At 40.6% G+C, this 12,649-nt stretch overlaps 1 protein-coding gene across 1 annotated transcript in view; it reads right to left on the bottom strand.

The window, feature by feature from the left end:
* The window catches only part of clybl (citrate lyase beta like), a 45,886-nt gene that overhangs the window by 10,516 nt on the left and 22,721 nt on the right, over positions 1-12,649 (bottom strand). The window contains exons 3-6 of the mRNA XM_061287654.1: positions 7,572-7,760; positions 2,999-3,100; positions 1,975-2,068; positions 231-398 (exon numbers count right to left, since the gene is read on the bottom strand). Of these exons, the coding sequence (XP_061143638.1) occupies positions 231-398; positions 1,975-2,068; positions 2,999-3,100; positions 7,572-7,760 (553 nt within the window). The remainder of the gene's footprint in view (positions 1-230; positions 399-1,974; positions 2,069-2,998; positions 3,101-7,571; positions 7,761-12,649) is intronic.

Raw genomic sequence — 12,649 nt, 5'->3', positions numbered from 1 at the left:
ATTGAATGGAAGAAACGCTCCTGATGATATGGAAAAAAAAGAATTAAGGTAGATAATGAACACATCAGCAAAATCAGCAAGTCTGTTACCTTCAATATTTGTTTGTTGGCTTGTTTTAAGGAAAAGCTCTTTGAGCCTTGGGGATTTCCAACGTTGCCATTACATTTTTGGGGTGTATTTTGTGAAATCTAATATCACTATCAAAAATGAATGAACTGCTTGAGCGTTACCTGTGAAGCCCATGAGAGCTCCTTCTCGGGCCTGCCGCCTCAGCCCCTCCACGTCTTTGTAGTCGATGTACACCAGGTCGATAGCCTGCAGCCCGAAAGCCTTGGCGGTGGTGACCACTTTCTGCCTAGCGTACAGCAGCTCCTTGGCATCCTTGGTCCGTGTGGCGCCTTTGGGTAAACACACACAGCATGCCGGTCACGTGTCAAGGTGTGAAAGGGAGCCGAGCTAATGCAAAAAGAAGCCAAGGGGTGCACAGGAAGTGAGGATAGCAAGGGGCAATGAGTGAGGAAGTCTGGAACATATACGGTATAGCCGGTAACAAATGCTGCTCTCACGCAGGGGTGCATGGCAGGAAAGTAAATAGATCCATTTTGCTTTTAGGGAATCCAGGCATTAATCGAGTTTATCTTGCTCTCCACAACAAATAAGATGGGATGTATTTCTTGAATTTGATGCAGTGCAGTTGTACACCATTATAACCTACAAGCACAATGACAAATGCAAAGCTAAATTAATAACTTTGACGGCTGAATTTCAGATAAATGCATTTTATTGAATTGTTATTGGTGACACGCGGGTCCAATCTTAAAAGTCAACGAGAGACAAAGTACTACATCAAATGTTTAAATAGTACTTAGTGCAAGTCATACCAATCTTATGACCTAGTGATTTGTGATATTGTTTACAGCAGTTGAGCTGACAAACCAAGATAGCATTTAGCAGCCCAAGTAAAAACACAATCGCCGGTCACCAGATTGACTAAGAATGTCCCAACTTTTTTCTTTTTTTCTGTTGAACGATAAGAAGGAACCTCCATGCATTTACACAGCAAAGAGAAGCATGCAATACACGTGGGGCAACACGATATTTAGTGTTTGGTCCCAATTTAGCCTGACATCATTGTGTTAACTTTAACACAAATGTAGTCATGCCCATGTGCAGGACCGGTTCTAGTCATAGGTACTTGAGAGAGCATGCAAAAATGTTAAGGGGCATCATGTGACAGCATATTTTCAATTTATTTTACTACTTGTAATTATTTTTTTTATTAGGGCGGCAACTTAGAAATTGCTACATGACATTTCACGACTTAACACCATGTAAAACAATTATACAGTTGGGTAAGGCAGGTAAAGACTTTCTATTACAGCTGTGCACAAATGGGTGGTAATTCGTTCACTCCTTTGATTGAGCATGGCAAATTAATAATCCAATTATAATTTGTAGGCTCGGATCAGATGATGTGACGTCACTGGAACCATCTGTTTCGGCTAGTCCACTTAGAAATTTAAGCCATGTGGAAACGCCAAGTGACGCAGCTTGAAAAAGAATGTGTACGTAGGTTGCACACGTGAAATCATTCCTGATGTTGTTTGCACTCTTCTAGAACTTTTCATGGCACCCTGCAACTCTTCTCGCCTTGACTGTGTATCTAAGGATGTGGCTCATAAGTGCTTCCTAAAAATAATGCAAAACAATATACTATTTGTCATAGTATTTTTTTAAATACCCTCTCCTTATACCAGCGGGAGGTGGTATTTTACCTTTCCATGTGAAATACTATCATTAGTAGGTCACACTAGCATGATGACAACGGAAGCATGAGGCCAATTCTTGCCTTCATCCTTATGCTAGAAAAACAAGGCATTTATTTACATGTGTCACATTTCATCATCATTTCACCAGGTGTCCTCCACAACCAATGCACAAATATAAAACCGTGATTAACACGGTAATAGGTACCTATACTGGCACAGAAGTCATCGGAACCGAACACCACACCATCGTGATGAAGGCCCGCCTCGGGTGCGAGTCGACGGATTTCCTTGCATACCGCCTGAAGAGAAGGTAAGCAGGTGCATTACAGGTTGGCAGTTAGTGGGTGAAACAGCGGCAAAAATCTTAAATCTAATTATACCCCAGTGTTCCCACTTCAAACAGTCTGGCTTTGTGATTTTTCTTCACAAGGAACAACAAAAAAAAAAAACGCTGATTACAAAAGTACATTCCTTCTTATCAAATATGCTAATGAGGCAAAGCCTTTCCCTCGCCTTTACTCTATATCAAGGGTGAAAATTAGAATACTAGAAAACTCAGTAAGCCGCCAGTGGCATATAAACATGAAGGGACAGTGGTAGGATGTCTCCCTTTTTAAGTTTTGAAAAAATCTCATAATTGCATAAAATGCTGACAGAAAAGCCTTTTTTTTTTCTTACTTGTCTGCTTCTTTTTAATCACGTTTAACAGCAGACCTAGAGGAGGGTACAAATGTCTTTCATTCACTATGGGCGAAATTAACGATTAATATCACATGAAAATATATATTTATTAAAATGTACATTTATAGGAACGTGACAATGTGGGAAATTTCGGAACGTCTCTTTATACGCGAGTAGGGTTGTCACAAATATATGTTTTTGGGATCGATTGTCCAAATGATAATTCCATCAATTACTCAGGGAAACCTAATGAGACAGTTTGATGATAGAAAGTGAGCTCAAATAATTTGAATTACACTTTGAAGGACTAAAATGCATTGCGCTGCTGGCCGATTAAGTATCTACCAGTGTTCTGCAAATTTTCCCAAGTTGTTTGATGTTTACCGGAAAACTTTTATGATGTACAAAAAACATCAAAAAGGTACAGTTGAAGAATATTTGATTTGAATTTTAAGTTAGTATAATGTGGCATTTAACTGATTAAAAAAATATGTCATCGCAATTTGGGAGGGGAGTGGGGGATAGGCTGGTAGTCATTTTTAATTTACCTTAAAGTTGAGCAGGCCCACAGCCGTTTCCACAAAGGTCACCAGGCGAACGGGTCCCGTCAACGACCGTCCTTTCAAGCTCCGCTGAAACCTGTCAACGAACTGAAGAACACAGGCGTTGCGACTCATTAGCTCGCTGTTTGCGCGAACAACACAACAACACGGCGCGGCGCAATTACAATAAATTAATTTTGTTTGGACAGCAGACATACATCAGACATTTTGTATCCTCTGCAGATTTTAGTGGTAATAATAACAACCCATTGCCGCCTTTTGATGATTTTCAAATCCATTTGTAATAGCTTGAATGAATATATTAAAAGATGCGTCGTGCTCTGAGGAACTGTAAAGTTGCTGCTCCTCACCGTGCAGCTGCCACCCTAAGTGCACTTACCACTGCATTATTAGCCCACTCCAAAGAGCTCACACTGCGCTATTGTGGGAGAATTAATTCAGGGGTAAAAAAAAAAAAAAAAGGAATAGAAATGTTCGAATACCGGTAAGCGATATGACAGCTTTCAACATCCGTCATGGAGTAAAAAAAGAGGCGAAGGAGCGCGCATCATTTTGATATGCATCTGGATACCCCCACCACCTGCGCTCCTCACTAAGTAGTCATTATACGGAAAAAACATGGCCGAGGGTTCAAACGCCAAAGAAGCAGAGGGAATGACATATTTTACATGAGCACCAGGGAATATTTCTTCGTTTCGTCTGAAGTCTTTGGAAGGAAACTGCACAACGACGGAGATTTTGCATGCTCGTGTAAATACACACAGTGTTTGCATACACATCAAGGTGAGAAGAAACACGATTTGAAAAGTCTTTTGAAACACACACACGTGCACACACATCTATCAGTGACGGCGTCGCCACAACAATGCCACGACACTTCTGCCGAGCTCTTTTTTTTTTTTTTTAATATGCGAGCTCACCTCGGCAGATCCTAAAACTGGAGTTTAATTCTTTTAAAGACCAAAGCGTTCCAATTTTTTTCCAACAGACCAGTTCACAGCGAGCCTTGGGACTGCCGGTGGGATAGCCCAAATTCCAAAATCTATCATCTGGAAACACACAAAAGCCCCCCTCCCTCATCAGATATTTCTTTTCAAAGCCACGACCCCCGCCTTACTCGGTAAACCAGAAGAGAAAACTTCTTGTCCCTTTGCCTTTTTCCATGATAATCTCAGGTAGGCGACCCAAAACGTAGCCCCATACCCGCTTGTCCGAAAGACCGAGGCCTCCATTGAAGGATTTCCAAAATAGGGCCAATTTTAATCATCTCTCCATTCAATCACAGTCGGGATAAATCATATCTGAAGAGATTTGCATAAATACAAACCCATCAAAGACTTTTCATCTTCAAAAGGGTCTTTTTTTTCCCTTTCCAAGACCCCAACAGGCTTTGTACTGTAATCATCTGAGGTCACAACCCGGTGGGAGCCTGGCTGCCATAGCAACATGAACGCTGGGGGCTTAGTCGGGCATGAGGCAGGCGGAGGGGAAGTGGGGCGGGGGGGGTTCGTCTGAGAGTGTGAAAAGAGGGTGTAAGATAAATCTATTTTTGTGACAGAAGAAACAAGATAGATAGATGGCGGGCCATTGTGGGGCGATGGTGCTGATATCACACACAACAACAGACATTGTGGAAGAGAAGGAGAAAAAAAAAAAAAAAAACTTCTTTTAAGAGCCTCTAAGCGTCTCTGATTACATGTTTCCGTCCCCGTATTCTCGTCTTTGGCTATTATGCACTTGGGGAGGCTGATTTACACGCCATAAGAGGTTCTTTCATTGTGCTTCTCTTATGTACAGCAGCCATTAGATGTCAATGGCTCTCACAACTAAGGCTCTTTAATTGGGACTCAATTGGGGTGGGTAAAAAAAAAAAAAAAAAGAATAATTTCTTTAAAAAAAAGAAAAATGAAAAGAAAAGTGGGGGCACAACGCCTCTTCCAAGCAAGCCCTCGAACAATTCAGCAAAGAGCAAGAGAAAGGAAGCGATAGCGGGACAAGTTTCAATTAATTTTGCTTCAAAAGGAGGCCAGATTAAATGTTTCCTGCCTGCTGAAGTGTTCATTTCACAGAGGGGAAGCGGAGAAAGGGATAAGGGGAGGTTACGGTAGGAGGAGGAGGAGTGGGACGGGGGCGCCATTCTTTTGGCTACACCAAATAGTGTGGCGGGGAAAAGAATGCCGCACGGCTCCGAATCTGTGTGAGAATTGTCCCGCAGACAAAAAAAAAAGGGTTGCTTTGAGAGTAGGAGGGGGGGGGGGGGGGTTACGCCTGTTACAGCCCAATAAGGCCCGTCAGTCACAAAAGCGGCTGTGGGGGTGCAGTTGAGAGGAGGAAGGCCCCTGCTAAAGATTTTCCACACAAAAGGAAACAAGCGAGTCCATCTTTTAGTGACAAATCAGTCTAGAGGCTCCTGGGCTAATATCAATAAAAAAAAAAAAAAAAGAGGAGAAAAATAAACAAGTGAGGGAGGGGCAACATGGGGGAGGGAGGGAGGGGATTTACTGCGTCTGCCTTACAAGAGTGGAGAGAATCAGACACATGCTTGCAACACAAGACGCTTCAATGCGCATGCAAAAGCTGCTGAAAAGGCCAAGAAGACCACAATGGAAGAAAGAAGAGTTTAGGTGATAGAATAGAGGAAGCATCCCCAACAACACGTGTCCACCTGCTGCTGTATTAACACATTCAACACAAGTCATGTAAATAAACCGGTCACTTTTCTTCTCCTTTAATTAAACGCACTAACCAAACAATCGATGGCTGTTGTTCTATAAAAGAAGAAATCAAAGATGAACACGATTGAATATAAAAGGATGCTAAAATGAGCCATCTGGCTTATAATAATATAAATCAATATTGAGTGACTTTTTTTCTCTTCTCTCCAATAAACCGAGTTTGCCAAAAGGAGACAAATGCTGATAATGACTCCGGATCATTTTATGAGGAAGCCATTATGGTACAAACAACCCCCCTAAAAATGGCAACAAATTCTGTTTTTTGGAAGAATGGATGCACATGTTCATCTGGATGAAAAGAGACAAATTCACTGTAATCAAAGTTCTGAAATGCAAGTTACAACTCGTTTATTATTGTTATGTCGTATATAAATTTGCACTTTGGACTTAAAAGACTCATTTCTGCATTTATTGTTGAAATATTTATCTGTAATAAATAATAAATGAATGCAAATGTGAATACTCACCTTGAAAGTTGATTTACTCATGTATGAAACAATCAGAAGTTTACTTATACCATATAGAAGACATCTATTGATTTTTTTTATCTTACGTATAATTCGAAGAAACCCAAGTGTATTGTATAATAAAAATTTGATGGTGACACTTTGTCACAACTCAATACAATTCCCAAAAGGAAATTGTGTCTTAGTTTGACTGGTGCAGTGGAATGGATTGTGTTTCACCTTTAAGTTTACACTGCAACTCTATTATGAATGGGCGTACTTCAAGTTTGATTAAATACACTTTTAGCCGTGACATGTTCCGGCTACAAAGTAGTCTTGAGTGAGCTAAGGCAAAGGCGCAGTTGTGAGCTCCATTACACTTATGAAGCAAATCCGTACAAATGTCTTGAGCAGCAGCCAAGAAAAACACCGCTGTCCATCCACGATCCTGCCACAGGGATCAATTCCCACTTTTACTGTGAAATGGAAAAGCATGTTATGATTGCTTTGAAGATTCCCGTGGTTTCATCTTACTTCTTGAGTTTGGATATTACTACGTTTCATGGACCCAGAGGACATGGGAAGAAATATCACAGGGGTTTTTAAGTTATGTTCTTTGCATGCACCATTTTGTTTTGCTGAAATGGGTCACATGTGGTTGTCTCATATTGTAAACCCTTTTTTATTATTTGACCAAATTGCAATGATTGATGGTGGAAAGATAAATGGGGAATTTTATGTTGTTGTTCCTTTGTGGAGATGGGATGATCGCTCTCTGAATGTCCTCAACTCTTGTTTCTACATTGGAAAAAAAATTGGATGTAGCTCAACTTTCTCATAGTCGAAGTCTTGTGGACTTGTTTGGACAGCGAACCTGTTCTGCTCTATTGGTTGCAGCCAAGTATTAAACTCTATTTAGGCTTTATTTATTGGAAAAGCGATTTCCCAATGATAACTTGCACATATTTTTAATGATTCTTCAAAAGAGACTCAATTACCATTAAATTAGGGTTTTATGATGCAGATTCCGATTACCCATGAGTGATATTAGAATTGTGAAATCACTGTAAATTATACATTTATTGAAGTAAAAGAACTAAGGCGGCTTACAAAATGTAAAATACACATTTAACCAAAAGGGTAGTAAGTTAACAAGTTAGTTAGTAAGTTAAAAGTGTGTAGCCCAGTAACCAATAAAATCAGGATTGGTAACATAATGGTTATAAAAAAATTAGCTTCCATAACAGCCACTGTACATAAGTTCATTGTAAACTTGTAAAATAGTTTTGTGTATTTCTACTGAACGGCAAAAGAAATACTGCAACCATGATTTCCTTGCCTGAAGAAACAATAACCTCCAACAATTTAAGAACTTACCCACTGGACTTCTTGAGTGTCTTCCACTTTGGGCAACATAAGGGCAGGTGGGAGAACCTCAGCTTGTAGGACAACTTGTAGGTCAGCCTCAGATAAACCACTGGACACCGAGTTAACCCTCACACACTTCTCCGTCCGGCCCAGGTTCAGTTCAGCCAACATCCTGGGAATGTTTTCCCTGGCCTCTGCCTGGAAAAAAAAAAAAGTTGACATTAGGACTAGTGGCATTGTCAGGTCGAGTAGTAACAACTGCACATTAAGGCACAAAATAAAACACACTATACTTTGTTCTTTTAAAGTCAACATTGAAAAAATCAAAGTGAGGGCTCGCAGTTCCAAATTCTACCAATAACAAAACATATGCCACTATATTAAAAACAGATGCCAAGGAATGGAAAAAAAAAAAAAGGGGTGTTGGAATGATGGGAATGACGTCCTGTTACTGAGAGGAAAAGGCGTTCTCTCGCTGGGAGAAATGTGGTCCGAGTTAAACAACATACGGAAACGGAAGCTTAGAAGTTGTCAGGTTCGATCAGCGACTGAAGCTGCTGATGGACCATTTTGGGTTTTCAATAATGCTATTTAGTGTGAGGGGAAATTAAGCTGAAATGAAATAGAATGGGTAACTGAGTTTGGGTGATCATTGAGAAGTTTGCTTGATCAGTTAAGGTTGAAATAGCAACTTCTTAAAACAATGAAATCATCTGCTACTATTTAACTAGCAATTGTAAACATTACCAAGTTACTGTATACCAATAAAAAAGCGACAAAAGAGAATGGAGCAAGGTTACAGGCAATAAGTTTACATTCTGTCATCATTTGGTCAAAGTTATTTTGTTAAGGGTGTCTCATTCAAGAGTTTGCTCTCATATTCCTTTTTTTCTGTCATTCTGTTACACTCGCCTGCTTTTGGATAAAACATTTCAGAATTAAATTACGATAATTTGTCTTTCAAAGGTTTTCATTTTCATAATCAATCAACATGATTTAATTTTAAAGACTATCTTGCAGGTAAAAGGAGACCTTCTAAAATACAGAAGTATGATTCAAACAGATATTGTCAACAAATATAATGGAGACGGGGAGAGACACATAAAAATATATATAAATTTAGGTTGACTTTAATTAGATTCAGTCATGTGATCCCCTCCATTAACGGGACAGCTACCGAGACAACAGTCCGAATTAGGAGCTACGAGAATGCAGAACTGTACTGTTACGAACACCTTTGGATGAATCAAATATAGTATTAAAGTGCATAATATATCTGAATATACACATAGAAAAGGATCTACCAGTATTTTAAAAGGGTCAATGTTGGTCATCTTGGAACCTCTCATTGCACCATTTTACCGTCACGCTCATGAGCCATCAACGACTGCAAGCGTCATCTTTTGTAATTTAAAACGCAAAGGGTAATTTACAAGGCCATCATTTATGTTTCATAAACCTGCCAGGACATCTGTTGGTGGTGGTGACCGTGGAAAACTGATTCACGTGAACTACTGTCTGACATTGAGCACCGGACCAAATCAACTGCCATCTACAAATCAAGCAAGCCTTGAATATTGTTGGATCAAGAGATGAACGGTTGCAGTGTAACTAGAAACGGAATAAAAATGCTGTACTTCTCTTGTACTGGTGTACCAGAAACCTTGATGCTATTCCTAAGGCCAAGATGCCAAGAATGTCAAGGGAGATGGTCAGCTCACAAAGCAAAAGAAAGTAAGGAATATTATTCTACAAGACACCTTGACCCCTATGGGTTGTGATACTCGAGGCTTGAATAAAAACCTTTGAACAAGATTAATGGACAGCCGTCCAACAGGTTCCTTCAAAGCTCCTTCTCCCTACCACCTGGTGCCCCATGGAGCGCTCTCCCCAACATCAGCTCCATTTCCTCTTTGATTCTCTCCATCATCTTCATCATTAGAAGCTGACATGCAGAGAAGGCAGGTGGGTAACTAGTCAGCCAGGATAGGCAGGGCCGCTGAACGTGAGCGAACAAGCAGCTCCTTAACGCGCATCCTGGAGCTCGGGGATCCCGTCGAGTCCAGACTACACTTGACTCAGCATGGCTACCGCCTTGTTGACATCACAATCGACAAGAAAATGAACATGGAGTTAAAGTTCAATAAGGAGGATCTAATTCAACCAGGTTATTCCTTGACTGCAGTGTTTCCGCTTTCCCACTGTCACAATTCCAGCAAAACTACATCGGTAATGAAATGGCCAATTTCAAGATTTTCCAAAGCAGAGACTCTTAAAAATGGGATTGTCAGGTTCAAAGCCTCGTAGTCGTGTTGGACTACAGACAATACCACTATCCTTGAATTATTTGTCATTTTCTCTACTTTTGATGATTGCAGAACTACAAATAATTGGAATACGCTCTATTTATCCATCCATCCATCTAATATATATATATTTTTTTTCCAGATGCTGTATTTGTATGGCTCTATTACTTGATGCGAGGCTCAATCCCCATTTGTGAGTCTTGGCAGCCACATTGAAAATTTGCATCAAATCTTCTGGGCCTTTTTTGATGTCAAGCACACATTTAAAGTTGGCGGTAAACATACCCACATACTTAAAACTCTAAATACAAAATATTCAGTATTCATGGGCCAAGAGACTAAATCAATATTTCCCAGGAGCTTGTCAAGAGTTTAGTCATTTGAGACCACTTCAAGGCAGAGTAGATCTTCTAGTGTCTGCAGGAATAAGTACCAACACTCAACCGAGGTCATGCAGCAGTTGACAGTTGACTGCATAATTTATGTAAAATTGAAAATCTCTGGTGTCGGACACCAGTTCATGCATAGGCCATAGCTCATATTGTGACTGCACCGCCGACAGCAAAAAGGTAATAGCGCGTAATAATGTCATGCACTGAACATCTAATCTCCGCTCAGATGCTCACACCACAACGAGGCAGGCTTTTCTCTGCTTCAGTGACTCACAGGAAGACCAGCGGAATGAAAACCATCAGTTTGCTGATTCATATTGAAAAGTAACGATGTTCAATCCTGTGAGCACAAGAATAGAATAGAATAGAATAGAATAGAATAGAATAGAATAGAATAGAATAGAATAGAATAGAATAGAATAGAATAGAATAGAATAGAATAGAATAGAATAGAATAGGCTCTACTTACCGGCAAATCCAATTTTGTAGTCAGACCAATAGATTTGAACAATACCCTGGCCAGTGAGCGAAATCCAACCACTTGCTATTTTTAATCTGGCCCATCAATGACTGATACAAAATTGACCATGAACGCAATTATTACTATGTGACTGCATGATCTTTGTTTTCAAGAGCTGAATGTTATTTGTATGGTCAGGGTTTGTACAAGGTTGCAAAAGGTTGAACAAACGTTGGCCAGACATTGGTTAACAGTTTTAACAATTGGAAATGTTCTTGCCATAATCAAGTAAATTTGTAAACTTGTTCAAATAAATTTCAGTAAATTAACTACGTAATCAGTGGAATCTCAGAATGTAGTCGTAACCGTTTGTTTATTTTTGCGGTTTAGAAGCATTTTGCTTTTAAAAAAGAATGCTCAAGTAAATTATTGACAAATTGGTGTGCATTGTATTTTAGCATGTTTACTGTCCCTTTGTGTCGAATAAATTATTGAAGCTCTTGGCTTGACGTGCCGTAGCATTTCAAAACTACAAATCATCGTTAAGTTATTTCTGCATAGCCTTTGCAAAAGCTGTTTATGCTGTAATCCTGTTGCTTGCAAGATGGTGTTGGGATTCCTAAGCCTTCAGAACATAAGAAATCCACAAAATGTTGAAAGAGAGGAAAACAGGAAAGTATCCTTGCATACAAGTAGTTCAGGTCAACAGTGTTTGTGTACTTGTCTGGTAAACATGTCTCTGTGTGTGCGCGTGTGTATGTGTGTGTCTGCATCCGCAGGCTCATGAGAGTGAGTGAGGTGCCTACCCCTCCCTGCCTCCCTCCCTCCCACCGGGTCTGCCAAGCCACCGTGCCATCTGGAGAGGAAATCGAGTGTGAAGTACAGTATAGTTTGGGAGCAAGCTCCGTAGCAGCGGCTCAGCAGTTAGTTCATTAGTTCCAAATTTCCAAGGATTAGGAGAGAATCTCTAAGGCAGGGAAGGCAGAGGAGGGCAGGGGGTGGAGAATGGAGGGACCCATGTGGGGAAAAGAGACAGAGAGACACACGCCAGGGAGGGGAAAAGTGGACCATAGGGCAACCAAGAGACCAGGAGGGAACCATCTTAACCCAGAGGAACCTGCAGCGGAGGGACGAGTACAAGAGGAGGGCAAAAAAGATGGCGAGGAAAAGATGAGGACAGAGGACAGGTGTAGCCGTCAGTTCCGCTCCAGGGTTTCAACTCCCCCTCTTCCTCCAGCCCACTGATCATACAGATATGATGATATGTGTAAGAGTGTTAGAGCAGTCAGCCTTATCTTCCCTCCCTCCACTCCCCTACGGGTCCATGCTGACAGTTAGCAAGCTCTCTGTGGCTTTGACCCTTTGGTCCGTCTCTCATCCCCGCTTCCTAAGCAGCCGGCGCTACTGCCAAAATGGAGGGCGGACATTTTGGGAGTCAAAGTGGCAAGTAATTAAAGTAGGTCCTCAGCAAGTTTTAAAGGTGAAGGTGGCAGATCGTAAAAAGCAAACATTAAAAGGTACACTGGCGAGAAAAGAAACTACCGTAATTTCCGGACTATAAGTCACGTTTTTTTTCATAGTTTGGTGTGGAGGGGGGCGACTTATACTCAGGAGCGACTTATATACATAGACATGTTTTTTTTTCACTTTTTTTGGGCATTTTATGGCTGGTGCGACTTATACTCCGGTGCGACTTATAGTCCGAAAATTACGGTAGTAAAAACTTGAAGGTTTTGCGTACAGAAAAGTAATTGTGAAGAATCAAACAAAACTGTTTGGATATGCATGCCAGGCCAGGAGTCACGTTGTAAAGAATAACTATATGCATAGGTTTTAATTTTTACCAGACAATAATTTTGTAAAAACTGAAAGAAATCAAAAATGGGCAATCGCCTGTGCTATGCTGTGATTTACATATGATCAGTCCAA

The sequence above is a fragment of the Syngnathus typhle genome, linkage group LG9, assembly GCF_033458585.1.
Source record: "Syngnathus typhle isolate RoL2023-S1 ecotype Sweden linkage group LG9, RoL_Styp_1.0, whole genome shotgun sequence".
Lineage (NCBI taxonomy): Eukaryota > Metazoa > Chordata > Actinopteri > Syngnathiformes > Syngnathidae > Syngnathus > Syngnathus typhle.
Note: the sequence above shows the minus strand (reverse complement) of the source record. Positions and strands in the feature narration are given on the sequence as shown.